This window comes from Alexandromys fortis, unplaced genomic scaffold, assembly GCF_014885135.2.
Source record: "Alexandromys fortis isolate MF-2015 unplaced genomic scaffold, M_Fortis_MF-2015_v1.1 scaffold_165, whole genome shotgun sequence".
Taxonomy (NCBI): domain Eukaryota; kingdom Metazoa; phylum Chordata; class Mammalia; order Rodentia; family Cricetidae; genus Alexandromys; species Alexandromys fortis.
Genome location: NW_026068038.1, coordinates 55,646 through 74,726, shown reverse-complemented (window position 1 = coordinate 74,726; position 19,081 = coordinate 55,646). Strand labels below are relative to the sequence as shown.

Here is a 19,081-nt window from a genome sequence, read left to right as displayed (position 1 = left end):
GCGTACGGATCACGTGGGTAGCGGACCTGCGGCTGAGTCCGGGGCGGCGGCCGCGCGGACAGGTGGCGGGACGGGCTTCGGAGACTGTGCGGCTTGCTGCAGGTATTGCGCCCGTGCCTTTAGCGCCCCGCTTCCGGCCCTTGCCACGCCCCCGGGGACCCCGACCCTCGGGAACGCCCCCCACACCCCTCTGCGCGTCCCGTAGCTGGGAACTCTTGTCCGCGCTCCCGGCGGTCCCTCGGCAGCCAGAGCAGGTGTCCCGGGCCTCCTCTTCGCCGCGTGCGTGCGACACGCCCTGTGACCGCCCTTTTGTCGGTGCCGCCTTATCCTCTTTCTCCGCCGCTGGGTCTGAATGGGTTCTAGGATTCAGAACTGATGCCGAATGGCAGCGCTGCTGAAGAAAGCGCGCAGATCCTGCTGAGCCGGGTGGGTTCTGCAGAGTCGCTGGGCGGCGCCCGGCGGCGCAGGGGAGGGATGGGGAACCGAGCCGGCGAGTCCCTATTCCACTACCAGGACTCAGCCGCACCCCTGGGCGGTGACCCCAGGGGATACAGGTTCCCACGAGCCTGTCGGGGATAGGGGGTGTCTCACGGACCACTGGCCAGGGCTCTGAGCCGCACCTGAGTCTCAGGTCTTAGCGCTAACATCCTGGGATATGACTGCGTCCTTTTTCTCTTGTGTAGTATTGCCTGTGAGATCGAAGGAGGGGGTAAAGCGAGGCCGTAGGGATAACGCACTTAGAAGCATTTTCACAAAGTCGGATCAGTACAAATAGCGGTAGCTAACATCGAACCCGGAGTTATAATCCTGGCTAATGGCTACGGTTTATTGAGCGGTTGCGAAAGGCTGTGTTGTAAGTGCTTTTTATTCATCACCTCCTCTAATTCTCATTGCAGCCGGGAAGGGTTAGCCCCTTTCACAGGTGATGGCCAGAGGACAGGTGTTGTGGTGTAACTTAATCTCCAAGGGCAGGATCTCTTTTTCGGTGACCCTAGTCATTTCGAGAATATTTCAGAAGCGCAGAGTTCAACGGTACTTTATTAGTGGAGTGTGTGTTGCTCACTCATGTGTGGGTGTGGAAGCCACAGGTCAGTGCCTATTACTATAGGCCTTATTTTTTGAGAAAATGTCTTTCACTACACCCAGCGTTTCCTTTAGGCTAGACTGGCTGGCCCCCATGACTCTCTTGTTTGTTTTTTCCTTCCCAGTATTGGGGTTACAAATTGGTTCTACAGTTTTCTGCTCTTGCGTGCAGCTGGGGATCTCAGCGCAGGTTGAGGTCATCAGGCTTGCCGGGCAAACAACCTGCTGAGCCAACTCCCAGTTCCCAGTGGATTTTTTTTTTTGAGGCAAAATTTGCCTATCAAAATTAATCATTTTAGCCATTTTGAAACGTGCAACTTAGCGCTTTGTAGCATATTTACAGTGCTGGGCAGTTGTCATCCCTAGTCCCAGATAATTCCCATCACCCCCAAAAGAAATTCCACCCCATCAGCTGCAGTTTGAGCCCATCTTGGCCCCAGATTGGGTTCCTGATCTGTTTCTGTGTCTGTGGAGTTCCCAATTGCAAACATGTTTTATACATGTATCGGGTCTGGCTTCTGGCCCTCGGCCTCACGTTTTCATGGCATAGCGTGTACTCATGCCCCCGTCCTCTTTAGAGCTCAGTCATTCCACTGTATTATGGTTGGGCCCCACTGTGATCATTACTCGATGGGCATTTCAGCAGTTTCCGTTTTTGGCTAGTGTGAGTCAGGCTGGTAGGAACCCTCTTTACAGAATTTTAGTGCAAGCAAAAAAAAAAAAAGTTATTTTGGATAAGTGCCTAGGAGTGGACTGCTGTTGCCTTAAACCTGGTGCCTAAGTAGAGACCTGGATCTCGGGTAAGAGTCCCGGGTTCTGGGTTCCCTGTTACTGTTACTGAACCTCACTGCTGGTTCAGTCAGTGATCAAGAACAGACCAAAGAAGATAAGAAACTCCCAAAATGTCACTGATCTGTACATTTGCCAGATGCTGATGCGAAGTTTTTGGGATTTTTTTTTTTCTTCTTCAAGAGTGAAACTTGAGCTCTGGCCCAAACAGTATCTAAAAGGATTTACTAAGACAATATTGTGTTTACTAAGGCAATATTGTATTTGCTAAGGCAATATTGTATGCACAGCATTGTGGTGCTGTAGAGCCCTATAGAGGATGCGTGAAAACAGGTTTTTACCATTACAAAATCCAGGATCACAGACTTAAATCAGAACAGCTTCTAGAAAATACTGTGAGGAGACTTCTGCCGGAGTTGCGGCGGGAAGTCAAATGCCGTGAACACTGCTGGCCAAGGAAGGGGCTTGGAAAGGAAGACATCCAGGGCATCAACAATGCGAGCAAGAAATAGCAGAGAGAGTGTGTGTCTCTCTCTGACTTTCTTCTTGTCTTTCTGAGAAAAAGAGACAACATAGGAAGAGGGGCCGACGGGAACGGGCATTTTGGAGATTGAGAGGCGGCCGGAGCACATATGGTTCACAAGAGCCTTGGCCCCTTGCTAACCACCCCTACACACCCTGTTGTTGGAGGGTGAACTCTTGGGCGTTTCCGCAGGTGGCACAGGGAGGCAGTGTGCACACCCACCTGTGAGACGGGTGAGTCAGGCCTGTCTCTCGGCAAGGGAGAGTGGAACCCTCCGGGGCCTTGTGGCCCAGCAGTTCCACTGCGTGGCATGCCCCTTTGTGAATGCCTGCACCAATGCCCAAGAGATGTTCCTAAGAATTTGAGGGGTGACCCCCGGGCTGGTGGTAGCATGGACAGGAATTGTATGTGGGCGTGTCATGACCCACAGCAAAGCTGTGACCTCAGCCAGTAGAAGAGTCTCAGAGGTGGAGGATGCAGGTCAGTTCGGGACACTGGGGCACTCCTCAGGAGCCACTCAGACAGGCGGCACTCAGCAGCGCCGGGAAGTGTTTCGGAACAGAAAGCTGGCAGCCAGAGTAGCAGGTTTGGGGTATAAGCTGTGATGCCAGCACTCATGATGCTGGGGCAAGATCAGAGCAGCCTGCGCCTCAAAAATAAAGAGAAAGAAAGAAAGAAAGAAAGAAAGAAAGAAAGAAAGAAAGAAAGAAAGAAAGAAAGAAAGAAAGAAAGGAAAAGAAAAGAGGAAGAAACCTCAGCTTTTGGGAGGATGTGCCCTTCAGTGTAGAAGAGGGGACAAGAAGGAAGCCTGGGTATCTTGGAGTTTATTGGATGCTGCTTTTGTTGGGCTAGTCACTGAGTAGGTGTTTTGTTTTCCTTCAGACTGTGCATAGTAGGTTTTATACTTTGGAATGTGTTTTCTAGTTTCTTCTCCAAATTTTTTTTTGAGACATGTTCTCATTTGTGAACCAGGATGCCCTTGAACTCATTGATATCCACTTGCCTCTGCCTCTTGAATTCTGAGATTAAATGAATGTGCCACCATGCCCAGCCCTCCCCCCTTTCTAATTATGGAGGAGTTGGTTTAGGACATGGCTCCTGACCTCTGGAGGCCTGAGCTCCAGTTGCAGAGTCAGAGACAAGTGAAATAAATATTGTGTTAGAGACAGAGCAGCAGGAGAGGAGGGGTCCTCAGGCTGGAGGAGGTTGCTCCTCAATTTCCTGATGGCTGGGGATTTGAACCAAGGATGGAGAGTGGATACAAGCTGGCCTAGAAAGCTAAACAGGACTTGGGGTTCTGTGTCCAAGGCAGACTCAGTGGACACACCAGAGCCAGACGAAAAGCGCAGCCTCTGGCTGCAGAGGGTAAGGAGACCTTGTCAGTCCTTCCCAGCCTGCAGGGTCACCCTTCAGTCCAAGAGCAAAGGACTTTCATCCTGATAGCACTTTGCTTATGGCTGAGGGCCTGTCACAGTGTCTTCCAGACTGACAGTGCATTGTCTGCCTGCCCATCCCTTCTTCCTGGCATCTGTCCCTGTGTCCACCATACTTCCTTCTGTGACATGGTTATTACTAGTTCTGCAGGGAGAGACTAAAGTCCACCTCACCACACCGAAGTCACAGTCCCCAGAAGGGTCCTTCTGGAGACCCCAGAGAAGATTGTCCTTGCCCTTGCTACCTCCCAGAGTCCTTCACGGGCCTTGACTGTGACCCGCGTGGAGACTGTGGTCATGTTACTCACCGTCTCTAACTTTCCTGCTCTGTCTAAGGACACGTGGGGATGTCCAGTCATGCCCCGGGACTGTGGCTGGAGTGGAAGCGGGGACTGGCTAGACAGCCGTTCTTTCTGTCCTAGGGATCTTACTCATCTATTAGAAGTGTCCTATGTATGTTCTGTTTTCGCCTCCTCCCTCAGCAGACCAGCAGATGCCCTGCCTCACTGATGGTCAGTTAGCTTTCTGTGCGTCTCCAGGAGTATGGGCCCAGGGGACTCCTAGATTTATTTCTGAAGTTATCTTTGATCTGGGGCATTGAGTTGCCGTTTTCAGCCCTATTTGAATGGCTTTGTTTTCCATGTACACTTTCCTGTATGAGACCCGCCCCTTTCCCCCCATGGGCCAGTAACTACCAGTGTAGGTTTTTTGATGGCTTTGTACTTTATTCATAAACTATCTGGTGTTTGACTACATCAGGCTTCTTTGAGTTTGGTGTGTGTGCATCAGGTCTCACTTTGGTCTGGCTGGGAGGAATGATTGCATGGTGTTTCTTATGTCAAGACTCAGCACACCAGGGCTGTCAGTGCCTGTTTCTAAGGAACACCTCACAGTTGGTGGGGCCATGGTCTCAGCAGTTCATGACAGTGGCAAGCTGGGGAAGGGTCTCCAGGGGGAAATGGAAAATCCTACCAAGCCTCCCAAATCATCCCCCTCCTTTAAGCCCCTCGCGTTCCTGCTACTTCTGCCAGCGGTGAGAAAGTGTTGGGCACCTGGGTTCAAGCAGGCCAGCCAGAATCAACCAGGCTTTGGGCATGGGCTACACAAGCTGGTTGTTGTGGTGTGGAAAATTGAAGCAGATGTTGGGGGGGGGGTGGCTGAGGAAGGGTCTGGAGAGAGAGGGTGACCCTTCCACAGGCAGGTGTAGAGACCATAGCCAGGTGCTCTTAGGCGGTATAGATCGCTGTTGATCCCCCAGCTCACCTGGATGGAATTTTGTCCTATCTGATGCTGTGTCCCTAAGAGGACGAGGAAGGAATGCTTTCTCCACTGCCTGCAAGGCCAGGGGACTGTCCCCAGGCACACACTTTTTAGTTGTGCTTTGTTTTGAAAGCATTGGTCTTAGTTTTGCATAAAGTGTTCCCAGCTGAGCCTGGGTTTTGTTTGTTTGTTGTTGGCTTCCTTTCCCCTTCGCAGCTGCCTCTCAGGGCAGAGCTGGCAGCAAGAAGCTGAGAGAAAGAAGACTGGGGCTGACAGTGAGGAGAGCAGAACCCCGAGGTCAGGCACCTTCTGCTGGATTTGCTGTACTGGTGTTCAGAGTCTTGGGAAAGCTGGGGCAGAGGGGCAGTAGCTCCATCTCTTCTTCCCCCTCCCCTCCGTTTTCTCTCCCTCTTTCTTTTCTTCCTCCCTTTCTTTGCGGTGCTGGTGCTTGTAGTCAGGACTTCATGTTGAATAAGCGGCTGAGTAACACTTTTACCCCCTCCCCATCCTTAGATATTTTTTCATTAAGTTCCAGGCTGGCTTTGAACTTCGATCTTCCCACTTTAGCCTCTCCAGTAGTTGATTTTTTTTTTTTAAAGCAGTCTCTGTGAATCCCTGGCTGGTCTAGAACTTACTATGTAAACCAGGCTGGCTTTGAACTCACAGAGAGCCACCTACCTCTGCCTCCCCAATGTTGGGATTAAAGGCATATACCACCAGTTCGGCTGGGGTCTGATTTTTTTCTTGTTTTTTATTTTTTTATTTTTTATTTTTGGAGCAAGGTCTTACTATTTAAATAGCCCAGCTTTTTGGCCTCAAACTGGGACTCCTCCGTCCTCAGCCTCCCAAATTACGTGTCCACACCACTATACAGGTTGAGAATAGCTTTCAAAACATACTGTGACGTCAGCTTGATTTCTCCCACATGGTGGAAATGTGGAACGTACTGGGGAGAGTGCACTGTGTAGTCAGGGCCTCCGCAGCTTGCATGTCTTCTGTCTGACTGCTGCTCAGTTTTCTCTTCATGCTTCCCTGTGCCTTGGGAGGCCATGTGCTCACAGGTTCCTGCTTGGTGGTTAGCTTGTTTCATTTTCCCTAGGCAAAACTTGATAGATCGCAAATTATATCACAGGAGACACAGAGGGCACCCACTCCATCCCCAAGACTTGTGCCATTTTTGCCGCTGTGTTGACTGTTTCCAGGACTCCCCACCTCTCACTTTAAATGGATTTCCTTCCAGAAGTCATTCTCACAAGCTTTATGTTTTCTTTTCTGAGGGAGAGGGGGTGGTACTTAAAATCGAGTTGCCTGTGCATAGCCTCCACTGTCTTACTATGCATGTGAGCCTTCAGGCTCCTCTGGCCACCCAGTGTGCACTGGATCTGACAGCAGCGGTTCCTCTGCCCTGGTCCAGGATGGAGCACAGCCCTTGGTCATGCCATCAAGACTGTGCCTGGCCTCTGTCTACCTCTCCAGGGTCCCCTTTGCTCGTAGGTTAAGATATCCAGTTGAGCTTGCATTTTAATTGTTAAATGCCTGCCTCTGCCTTGGATCCTTAACACAATACTTGGGACGTGTCTGCCCTTTAGTGTTTGCTATGTACACACCTAGAAGAGGTGTGTGCGACTTTCTCAAACCTAGAGGCCAGGAGGGAAAATACCAGGCAAACCAAGTTAGTAACAGGCTGTATGTGTGTCTGTGTGTGTGGGGGTGTTGCTCTGCTGTTGCAGGAGGGCATCATCATCTCGTGTTTTAGGGGTGCTCCTTTTATTTAATATTCATGTTTTCGGGGACCAAGGTCACATTCTGTCACTACTTGTGTTTATTCTACTTGTCACTGTTGAGGTAGTAGGTCCTCTGTACTTACTGGGGAGCTGGACACTTTCCAGCTGCCATCAGTGATAATCGTGCCTTCTGCAGCTCTGAAGTAGGGCACTCATGTTTCTCTTTGTTCAGACTGCTTGTAGCTAGCTCCAAGTCGGGATTTTGGGAGGAATTTCATAGCCGAGTAGTTCTGTTGAATAATCTCTTGGAAGGCCAGCACTTCCTAAGCCACAGGTGTTAGACACGAGGTCATGCGGTGGTGACAGTCTCAGGTTGTGCGCCCCCAGGAGTTTTGTTGCTCCTGAGGAAGTCCACAAAATGCAGCTCTCTCCTCTTTTCCCTGCAGGTTGCCATGGCTGCTGTTGACAGCTTCTACCTCTTGTACAGGGAGATCGCCAGGTCTTGCAATTGCTATATGGAAGCCCTGGCCTTGGTGGGAGCCTGGTACACAGCCAGAAAGAGCATCACGGTCATCTGTGACTTCTACAGCCTGATCAGGCTGCACTTCATCCCTCGCCTGGGGAGCAGGCCCGACCTCATCAAGCAGTATGGAAGATGGGCTGTCATCAGTGGTAACTTGATCTTAGCTCCAGTGGTCTTTCTCTTTGGGTTGTATTTTAAGTCAGTGTTTCCAGCAGGCAGCTACAGAATTTAAGTGGAGGCTTCTGCCTCCTGCTGAGACCTCATTCTGTGCTCTTCCCTTCTTCCCACTTCACTTCAGGGAGCCCTATCCTCCAAGGCATCCCCCTCATTACTCCAGCTCCTACTCCCCAGCCCCCCATTCCTGCCTCTCACATGTCTTTTCTGCTGTCTGTTTTGAAATTGTCCTTTGGGGTTGTCAAAGCTCTCAGAAATGCTTTATCTGTTTGGAATTGCATTGTGATGTATTTCTGTGTCTCATCCTGACACCTAAGCAAGCCAGGGGTGAGATTGGAAGCAGATTCCACAGTATCCTACTCCAGCGGGCTGAGTATGAGCAGTTCCTGGTCTGTCTGCCAGGGTAGCTTGGAGTGCATGCATGAGTGCATGCGTTCGTGTGTGTGTGTGTTGTGTGCATGCACACATGTGTGTGCCATGTGTACGTCTAAAGGCCTGGGAATAACTTTTGGAAGTCAGTTCTCTCCTTCCACCATGTGGGTCCTGGAGTTTGAACTCAGGTCATCAGGCTTAGGAGCAAGCACTGAGCCTCTGGCTAGTTCCTGCCTGAGTATCTTTAGCATTATAGCTCACCTTATCAATTTAGCATAGTCCTTTACTGACAGATGTTATGCATTTTCCCCCTAGTGTGTGATTTTCTCTGATGAGATCAACCGTGAGCAGTCTGGTTCTCTGTAAGGATACCATGCTTCAACACACTCATGCCTCCTGGCTTGCCTTACAGGGGCCACAGATGGCATTGGAAAGGCCTATGCTGAGGAGTTAGCAAGCCGGGGACTCAACATGATCCTGATTGACCAGGAAGAAGAGAAGCTGCAGGCTGTGGCCAAGCACATAGCTGATACCTATAGGGTGGAGACAGTTGTCATAGTGGCGGACTTCAGCAGAGGCCGGGAGATTTATGCTCCAATCCGAGAAGCCCTGAGAGACAGAGACATTGGCATCCTGGTGAATGACGTGGGTGCGTTCTACCCCTACCCCCAGTATTTCACCCAGATTCCTGAGGACACGCTCTGGGACATTGTGAATGTGAACATTGCGGCTGCAAGCTTGATGGTCCACATAGTGCTTCCGGGAATGGTGGAGAGAAGGAAGGGCGCCATCGTCACAGTGTCTTCTGGCTCATGCTGCAAGCCCACACCACAGCTGGCGGCCTTTTCTGCATCCAAGGTCAGGCTCTTCTTCCTGTGGGATGGTCAGGGAGGAGTCAGCTCCTTTTGCTTATGCTGGCCATTTTCCCTGAGATGGGAATAGGCAAGTCTTTTGCTCCTGGGTTTTCTTTCAAGGTCCTTCTAGATTCAAAGTCCTCCCCTTCTGCCCCCCTCTCCCTTTAGGCCTACCTGGACCACTTCAGCCGAGCCCTGCAGTATGAGTACGCCTCTAAAGGGATCTTCGTGCAGAGTCTGATCCCCTTCCACGTGACCACCAGTGTGACTGCGCCTGGTGGCTTCCTGCACAGATGCCCGTGGCTGGCACCTTCGCCGAGAGTGTATGCTCAGCACGCGGTGTCGACCCTGGGCATTTCGAAAAGGACCACAGGCTACTGGTCCCACTCTATTCAGGTAGCCTCATGCCTTCAGGTCAAACGCTCTGTCAGCCATGCCAGGGACCGAGGGTTGGGAATCCTAGCTCACACCTCACATTCTCAGTGATTGCGCTTACAGCTGTAGATGCTCATGTGTGGGGATTACTGTAACGATTTTCAAGTTCTCTCATTTTCCCCCAAAACATGATATAGGCTACTTTGGTGCATGGGGGAATGTGAAGCTACTTGGTGCTTGAATAGGGATTTCAGTGCAGAGATATTGGTGATGCCCGAAGGGGAAGTGCTATGTGCACAGTCCAGTTCAGGAAGCCCTAAGATAGGGCCGTAAGTGTATCACCATCATGTCAAGTAAATCTCCATGTATTCCTGGATTTGTTTACTCAGGAAACATAGACTGATTCCTAAGACTTTTTGTTGTTGTTGTTGAGACAAAATAAAGATCTTTTTAATTTTTAGAAACAGGGTTTCTCTGTGTAACAGCCCTAGCTGCCCTAGAATTAGCTCTTGTAGACCAGGCTGACCTCGGACTCACAGAGACCCACCTGCCTCTGCGTATACCACCACTGCCTGGACAAAACAAATATCTTAAGAGTATTTAGGGGTCAGCCAGATGGTTCAGCAGGTTAAGGTGCTTGCCACCAGGTCTGATGACCTAAGTTTGATCTCTGAGACCCACGTGGTGGAAGAGCTCTGCCTCCCACAAGGTGTCCTCAGAGCTCTACACACACCACGGTGCGCGCGCGCGCGCGCGCGCACGCACACACACACATCAGTGTAATTAAAAATATTTTGAATTATATTTGAGCTTCCGTCAGGTGTGGTGGCTCATGCCTTTAATCCCAGCACTTAGGAGGCAGAGGCAGGTGAGTTCAAAGCCAGCCTGGTCTACAAAGTGAGTTCTAGAACAGCCAGAGCTGTTACACAGAGAAGCTCTGTCTTGAAAAACCAAAAAAAGAAAAAAATTTGAACTTTATGAAATATTTAAAGTTATGATTTTAATCACAGGGGGCAGTAACTAAAGATTTATAGTAATTTGTTTCTTATTACCTGGATTAGAAATAGATGTTACTAGATTTAGATTTTACTGAGCATTTTTGATTATGAGTTAAATGCTTCGGGGGCTATTGCACATCAAGATAATTTACTATGACAAAATAAATGTGAGCAAATCAACAGGTAATTCTTATATTCGTCCAAAGGCTCAGAACTATAGGTTTGTCTAAAATGCTGTCTTGGTAGCTCTTTCTGAGTCTGTATTTCTCAAGAACTGAGCAAAGAAACCTGAAAAGTAGTTTAAGGCTAGAAATGGTAGCCCAGCCATCTCTTCAGTAGGCAGGAGGATCTCAACTTAGGGTCAGCCCAGCCTATGTAGTGAGACCTTTTCTTTCTTGAAACAAAAACAGAAAGTGAAGAGTGGCTCCAAGGCCTTAAAGTTGTCTTGGAGATGCAGCCACGAGGACAAATCATGACGAAATATTTTGGCCATGTCTGAAACACCAACATCTTAATGGCAGGTGGATTTGGTCCACGTTAATGAACTCTAGAATGTATTCTTCACCTAAGTGGAGGCTTATAATCCCGGCTGCTTTGGAGGCTGCAGCAGAAGGATTGCAAAGCCTGCCTTAAATGTAGAGCGAGTTCAAGGCCAGCCTGGGCAACTTATCAAGACCTTGTCCCAAAATAGAAAAAGTTTAAGAGAGAGAGAGAGAGAGAGAGAGAGAGAGAGAGAGAGCGAGAGCGCGAACGAACTAGGGATGTTGCTCAGTGCTTGAGTGCTTGCTTAGCAAGCATGGGGCCCTAAATTCTATGTATTTTTAAATGTACTTTAATGTATTTTCTGCCAAGAGAGTCTATGAAGCTATTTAGTGCCCAGAGTAGTTTTCTGTACAGAGCTGTTAAAACTTTTAAGTTTTCAACCTTGCCAGTCTGTTTCTTTTGTCTTTCCCCCCACTAATTTTTAGGGTGATGCCCTTTTAAAGCATTTTGAAATTTTAATTTTATGTGTTTACATATGTTTCTCTGGGTATGTGCACATGATTGCAGTGCCCACAGAGGTCATAAGAGAGTGTCAGATCCCCTGGAGCTGGAGTTCTGGGTAGTTGGGAGCTGTCTGATGTTTGCTGGGAACTAAACTCCAGTCTTCTTGAAGAGCAGCCAGCTCTCTTAACCACTGGACCATCTCTCCAGCCCTTTTCTGTTTTACAGCACAGATAATTCATCCACTGCTGTCTTGACCATGCTGTACTTCTCTGTTGGCTCTGGCTGGGACTTTTCCCTTGTAGTTATTGCTTCCTCTGAATGCAATTTCCCAGGGTCACAAAAGGCTCAGTTTTATGAAGATTTCAGCTCCCTGTCATTCTTTAGCTCTAAGGAACAGATTGGGGATTTGTCATACGAATGGTACAGTGTCTCACCCCAGTTGGCCTCCTGTGGGTGTTTAGTGAGACCGGTGTTCTGCATTTGTTTGTTGCTGGGAGGAGGAAGTGGATAGCAGACATGCAATGGTGGATCTCTGCTCAAGCGGTGAACATCACGTTAACGGTGTGTCCTGCCTGGAGATGTGTAACACAGTGATAGATGGAGCAGGAGGGGAGGAAGCGTTGGTGCCACTCTGGTCCAGATGGGTGGCTGCTAGAGAAGAGGTCATCAGGCATGATGGAAGCTAGTGGGACCAGGGTCCTGGGGACTTCTGCAGAGAAGCTGAGGTGGCAGCTACACAGGTGGGCGTCCAGGTGAGGAACTTGTATTGGAGACAGGTTTGCAGGTGGCAGCGTATGGTAACGCCATAGAGAGAGCATGTAAGGAGAAGAACCAGGCGAGAGTCTCAGCATGGCAGGACAAAGGAGGAAAGAGGTCTAGCCTAGATGAGGATGACTGAGGGAAGCCAGGTGGAGACAGACAAGACCCTTCCTCAGTGTCGCCAGTGCGCCCAATTCCCAGCAGCTCAGTTCTGCCACGGGGAGAACTTGGATTGAAGGGCAGAGTTGAAATCTTCATAAAACTGAGCCCTTTGTGACCCTGGGAAATTGCATTCAGAGGAATCAATAACTACAAGGGAAAAGTCCCAGCCAGAGCCAATAGAGAAGTACAGCATGGTCAAGACAGCAGTGGATGAATTATTTGTGCTGTGAGCCATTCCCAGGTCCTCCCAAGGGACCCCCGTAAGACTCCTTTCATCTCCTTGGATGTAGATGAAATCCTGTTCAGGGTGGTACAGCTTTAGCTTCTCTTGGATTTAGAATGATTTACTTAAGACATATGTTCCCAGAAGCATGCAGAAAGGGAGTGGGCACTGATGGTGGGCATCATGATGGGGCATCTTGTCTTTGTGCTGCCTTGACTGAATCGCAGTGACTACCCTATGCAGAAGCAAACCTCAGTATGGAAGGGGGCTCAGAGTCTGTTTAATGCGGTCACTAGATGTCTGTTAACAGGGCTAGATCCCACACTGATCTGTACCCTTATTTCTTCAGCTTTGATGGTTTAGGATTCTAACCATGTCTCTCTCTTTCATTTGTAGTTTCTTTTCGCACAGTATATGCCTGAGTGGCTCTGGGTGTGGGGAGCAAACCTTCTCAACCGCTCCCTACGGAAAGAGGCCTTATCTTGCCAAGCCTGAATCTGGAAGCTCTGGAGAAGCTGGGCCAAGCCACAGTAACCTGCAGTATTCTGGCATTTGGAAAACACATGTAGTTCACCTGCATATTGTCTCTTCCTGAGTACCTAGTGTGTTACCATCTTTCACGAGGCCGACTTTCAGTCTGTGAGAAAAACCTCAGGGACCACATGGGTGGCCCAGGGCACGTAGTCACGAAGCCTGAGAACAGAACAGAACAGAAGGCTTCCCTAGCACTTAGAATGTGACTGGCCAGCTCCTATAAGGAGTTGGTTTCCTCTTATAGGTGATTATAGTATTGGCTTTCAGATGTTCATCATGCTGGGCATGGTGGCTCACGCCTTTAGTCCCAGCACTCGGGAGGTGGAGACAGGTGGATCTTTGGGAGTTTGTCTGGGCTATATTGTGAGTTTCGGGCCAGCCAGGGATATATAGTTAAAACCTATCTCAAAGGAAAATATATAATAATGTTCATCAGAAAGACAACAGAAAAGTGTTATTTTCTAACTGTGAACTGTGAGTGCAGGTGGTATTAGCAGTAGATGTGTGTGTCACACCATATAGCTCTATGTGGGGGCATGTGTGTGCACGCTGCCTTTCCCTATGGTCCCCCTAGAACCATGTGTGTACTGTGCGCTGTGTGTCTGAGCAATGTTGTTGATATGACTTTAATAGAGTCTTTGTCAGGACGAGGTAATGGGGAGCCTTACCATATTAAAGGTCCAGGTTACTCCTTTTCACGTGGTAATAGCCTGCCCAGCTATGTCGTGGGTTTAACCATGTCTGATGCTGCTTCCTTTGTGTGGTTTTTGTCTAATTCTGTGGGAGGGTTTCATTTCTAAATTGGGATACATAATGGGTTGTCTTGATTTCTAAGGTAAAAATTGTGGCTAAGGAGTGATTTCTTGGTACATCCATGTTGTAACTGCTTATAGCTGGTTTTCATATACTTTTCTATGTAACCCAATTTCATCCCAGGAGCACTGCTGATAAAATCAAGTGTTTGTCGAATAGTGGTTAAAATATAAGCAACATTTGTGTGTTATATGGTTTTTGGAAATGGTGTTAGAAACTCATTTTTGGCCTGTGTAATGAATGTATACATTATAGGGAATGCCTTTTTTGGTGTGGAGATAATTTACACAAACCCCTACAATATGGGTGAGCATTGAAACTTACTGTGTTTAATTTGGTCTTATAAAACCAACCACTTATAAGGGTTTTACAGCTGGCACTTGGGAATCCATAGGTCATGGCATCGAGTGCAGAATGGAGGGATGCGGCGCTTAACATTGTGGTATTGATGCTGTGCCTGGATGAAAATGGGTGAGATGCTGGGACTTGTGTGGAATTATTTTAGGTGACATTCCATCATCTGTAGGCCCTGTGTGCTTTTATGTTGAATATGCGCTTTGCCCACGACATCCCTTGCGGCATTTCTAGCTGGGCCTCAGATCCAGAAGATTGAAATTCTTCCTGTCCTCAATTATGTCTTCAAAACATGTGCAGAACCCCACGCTTGGAGGTAATGGCAGGAGACCAGTGTTTGGAAGCTTCTGTCATACTGACGGAACTTGGGCGAATACGTGATAAACAACAGCATCTCCGCTTGAAACATCACCAGGCATGATCCCATGGGGGTAGGGGGAGGCAGGAGACTCAGGAGTTCAAGGCCATCATGGAGCACATAGTGAAACCATGGTTCAGTAAGCAGAAACCATAGCAGGAATACACTGTCATTCTGTGTGAGGTCCTGTGGTCCAGTATGCAGACTTGTCAGCAGCGCAGAGCTCTTGCTATGACTGTAGTGATGCCCCTCAGCAGGACTCAGAACACTGGTGCAGACTCAGAGCACAGTGATCCATGGCGCCAGCAGAAGACCAACAGGCATCCTTAGGCTTCCAAGCTTTCAGACTCAGCCCCTCTGCTGAGAGTTACTCTTCTTACTGTGTACATGGTGGGTTTTTGTTTGTTTGAACCAAGGAAGGAGGAGCTCTGAACTTAAACCTTTGTAACTTACCCTGTGAATTGAAATGTACCAATAAAAGCATCACTGTTTCCTTCAGAAGGTGTCACTGCCTTGTCCCTTGTAGACAGGATGAGCAGAAGTTGACACCTATGACTGTCACTGATTAAACATCAGGGCACACATCAATGTGCCCACTGCCTGCAGAGCACCCGAAGGATTTTGCTCTTATCTGCTGATGGCTTAGTGGGTGAGGATGGGTTATGGACTCGGCATGATGAGTGTGGGTCACTCATCATGAGCCATTTCAATTTTGTGGTGGGTACAAAAGCCAGTTGTAGTAGGTTTTAAAAAGTGGAAAGAAAAAACTGAGAACATAAAGTTCTCAACAGTTTTTCTTAACATTTGTTCTTTAGTTCATTATGTGTATATTTGTGAGGCTGCATGAGTTTGTGTGCACCATGTGCATATAGATGCTGTTGGAGGCCAGAGGGCAGCAGATTCCCTGGAACTGGACCTACACATGGTTATGAGCTACTATGTGGGTGGTGAGGTTCAAACCCGGGTCCTCGAGCCTTCTCTCCAGTTCCTAAGGTTTTATTTTTCTTTGTATGTATGTATCTGCGAGTGTATGCCACCTTTGTGCAGGTGCCCACAGAGACCAGAAGAAAGAGTCAGATGTCTGGACGGAAGTTACAGTTACCTGATGTGGGTGACTTTCAAGTCCTTGGAAGAGCAATAAGTGCTCTTAACCACTGACTCTCTCTCCAGCCCCCTGACCAGCTGTTTTTGTTGTTTTCCTCAGTGATGTAAAATCTCCATATATGAGAACTAGAGGGTTGGTGGTGTCTCCTCAGACCTGATGATCCACGCCCTCAGCCTCTACTCCTGTCCACCCACAGTGAGCTGGACATAGTCCCTGACTTAGGACTGATGGTGCCTCCTGTGTGCTTTGAGTTTTGATGTGTTTCCAGGAGAGTGGTATATGCAGTTTCAACACTCAGTGCTGGACAGCCGTGGCTCTGGCAGCTGTGTGGTCCATGGTTACCCAGCAGTTATCCCCTGGTGTCTGTGTGAGATCAGCCCTGGGAGCCCCATGGGCACCACAATCTGATGATGCTTCAGGACCTTGGCTCAAAGGAAATAGCGTTTACATGTAACTGCACAGGTCCTCTGCATGCTTGAATTCTCTCTAGATTACAGCACCGGACATACATGAACACAGTGTATTATGGACTCAACATACCTTCCCAGTGAGAAGTCACTCCAGCAATTAGAGACTAATAAAGGAAACTAGGAATAGCATGGGACTGGTTCTAGCTACTGCCCCAAAGGGAACCAGCTCTGGACAGAAATCCCCATTTGTTGAAATAAGCGGCGGGGCTGCGTCCCCAACACCCCGGCCGCTTGGCTAGCTTATGCCCGAAATAACAACACATAAACTGTATTCATTTAAGAACTGCTTGGCCCATGAACTCTAGCCCTTACAGGCTAATTCTCGCACCTGGACTAGCCCATTCTAATGATGTGTGTAAGCACCCCAAGGTGCGCTTACCGGGAAGATTCTAGCCTATGTCCATCCTGGGTTGGAGTTGCCTGGGAGAGCTGAGCATGGCGTCTCTGCTCCAGAGAGCAGAGCTGTCGGGTCTCCCCGGGAGCAGAGCAGAGTCTGACCTCACTTCCTCTTCCGCCCAGAATTCTATTCTGTTTACTCCTCCCATCTATGTTCTAAGCTATGAGGCCAAGAAACTGTATTTTTTTTAAACACTGCCTGGCCCGTTATCTGTAGCCTCTTATTGGCTAGCTCTTACATATTGTTCTAACCCATTTCTAATATTCTGTGTCCACGAGCTGGCTTACCAGGAATGATCTTAACCTGCGTCTGCCTGAAGTGGGAGAACCATGGTGACTCCTCAACTCAGCTTCTTTTTCCCAGGATCCTCTTCTGTTTACTCCATCCACCTATGTTCTAACCAATAAAATGGGCCAAGGCAGTTTCTTTATTATAATTAACCAATGTCCTTCCTCCATCACCCATTGGTTTCAGTAGTTTCAGGGCCCCCAGTTGCAGTTCAGTCCCAAAGTTTGGCTGTTCGGATGAATGGGGAGATTTACAATATAGCCATTGTCAGTTACCCTGAGACAGCTGCTAGGCTGTTAACCAGGGCCATCCTGCCTGCTCAGCAGAAAATCTCTCTTCTGCACAAGAGGACGTGGACTTAATGAGAGCCAGTTCAGTGGTGCTGTGACCCAGCGCTGTCCTTTGGACGGTCCAACAGAGGCATGTTCTTTGATATGGAAGTGTTTCTGAGGGCTAGCTGTGAGCCTGGCTGTTTCCTTTTGTTATGGCTCTACAGGTGGCATTCTTAGTGAACAAATCTTAACAGAAACACTCAGCAACCCTAAACTAACAAGCATTGCTTTCCTACAGTTTGGTGAGCACTCCTTTAGCTAAAGTCTGCTGTGTGTAACTCAATCTTTCCTAAGCAGGCTTAACAGATCCTTCATACCATCAACTTACGGTTCCTAGTTTCTCCTGCATCAGCAAGAGGCTTCTAGCTCCTGGGATCCAGGTAGCGGAGTGACTTGACCCCCCTTGGGAGAGTGGTGACGTAGGAGGGAGTACTGCAGGAGAGCAAGACTGAAGTGCTTGCCAGTGGGCAGGCAGTAGGGTCTCTGCACAGCATCTCACGCAGGATGGGATATGCTGGAGCCTGGGAACAAATTCACTATGTTTTCAAGGTGTGGGGCTACATCTGCAGACCACACGTCTGCCTCAAGAAGGCCTTTAAAAAATGTGTATGTCTATATGCGCATGTGCACAGGAATACAGGTGCCCACAAAGGCCCAAAACATCAGATCCCCTGAAGCTGGAGTTACAGGTAGATTGTGAACTGCCTAATATGGCTGCAGAATCTAAACTTGGGTCCTCTACAAGAGTAGTGTGCCGTTTTACATGCACCCCCCCCCCCACACACACACACAGTATTTCGAGACAGAGCTCTGGCTGTTCTGGAACTCGCTCTGTAGACCAGGCTGGCCTGAAACCCAGAGATCCACCTGCCTTGCCTGAGTGCTGGGATTAAGGGTGTGCCCCATCATGCCTGGTTTATGTGAATTCTTAACGGCCGAGTCATCTCTCTCGCTTCCAAACTGAACTTTCTGATGGAGCACCTGAGGAGCAAAGCACAAGGAGCTCTGCATGGGGTCTCCTCTGCACCCTGCTCCAGATCCTCTTTCAGAAAATTGCTCAGCTACTGGTTCCAATGAACAACCCAATTTCTACACCAGGCTTGGTAGTCAAGGCCCATCTCCTGAGGGTGTGAGCCTGGGACTCTAGGTTGGCTTGTAGCCTCCATCCTTTTTTATCCGGTTCAGTCACATCACCCAAGCATGCTGGCTGTCTACGCATAGGCTGTGCCAGGGCCAACTGTGGTCCAACTCAGTACTAAATTAAGGCTGAGACTAGGTCTATCCTACTACATTTTGCCAGGCAGACTTTCACCCTGGCTGTTTTGTTCAAAACGGTAAATATTTGGTCTTATAAAAGTCCTTCCTGTTTTCCAAGGTGCAGACAGCCCCGGCAGTAGTTACAAACCGGGTCATCAGAGGCCATCCCGGCTGCTGGATCCACGGGCTAGTTTAGGAGAACATATAGATTTGGTTCATCTCAACAGCAATGGTGTTAGTTTAGGTGGGTGCACAGACCCAGGCCACTGGAGGCCTTCAGGCGCTGGGGTCATGATGGGTAATTTAGCAGGATCCATAGACCCTGGCCACGAGGCTGGGGCTGTAGAACTTTAAGACAATTCTGAAGCCATTGCTGACAACTCTCAGTCTCAGCAGTAATGCTCCCCCCTTCACCCCTGGGAACCAAGGACCTAACAATTGCCCACACACATACTGAAATGTTGGGAACTTTCCATCATCTCCCTGAGTCCTTGAGAATGTTCTCCAAATAGAACTCAGTTATTGAATAGGAGCAAGATAACCCTTAGGTATTGACGCAGTGACTGATGTTTTGACTTAGGCCCTGGGAAAGGGGCAAAGTGACCCTCAAAAGTTTTTCCTTACCTCATCTGTTCTGGCAACCACTCTCCAGCCAATTATTGGTAATAGCCCTTTGAATAAACCAATCATAAATTAAAGAACAAACCCCAGACACCCCTCCCTTCTGCTCCTCTCCTCCTCCTCCTCCTCCTCCTCCTCCTCCTCCTCCTCCTCCTCCTCCTTCCTCCTCCTCCTCCTCCTCTGTGATTGGACGCTAGGGTCCAACAGGGCTATGGACGTAGTTCGACGTAGTTCAGGAGCTTGCGCTCGCAACGGCAGGTCCCTTTTCCCACATTGCAGGCCAGGAAGCCGGCCGCCGCCCACCATAATACCC

The 19,081-nt window shown here is 48.9% G+C and overlaps 1 protein-coding gene across 2 annotated transcripts; it reads left to right on the top strand.

Annotated features, from left to right (window-relative positions):
- Position 1: 1 nt before the first annotated feature.
- On the top strand, positions 2 to 18,754 carry Hsdl1 (hydroxysteroid dehydrogenase like 1). Of its 2 annotated transcripts, none has more exons than XM_050165131.1 (5): positions 2 to 102; positions 7,259 to 7,484; positions 8,294 to 8,739; positions 8,904 to 9,131; positions 12,636 to 18,754. In XM_050165131.1, the coding sequence occupies exons 2-5, from the start codon at positions 7,265 to 7,267 to the stop codon at positions 12,732 to 12,734; spliced, it is 993 nt and encodes a 330-aa protein (XP_050021088.1). In that variant the 5' UTR covers positions 2 to 102; positions 7,259 to 7,264; the 3' UTR covers positions 12,735 to 18,754. The 2 variants fall into 2 exon arrangements, with proteins under 2 accessions (XP_050021088.1, XP_050021089.1); XM_050165132.1 differs by having other exon boundaries at positions 27 to 102; positions 7,300 to 7,484.
- Positions 18,755 to 19,081: the final 327 nt, after the last annotated feature.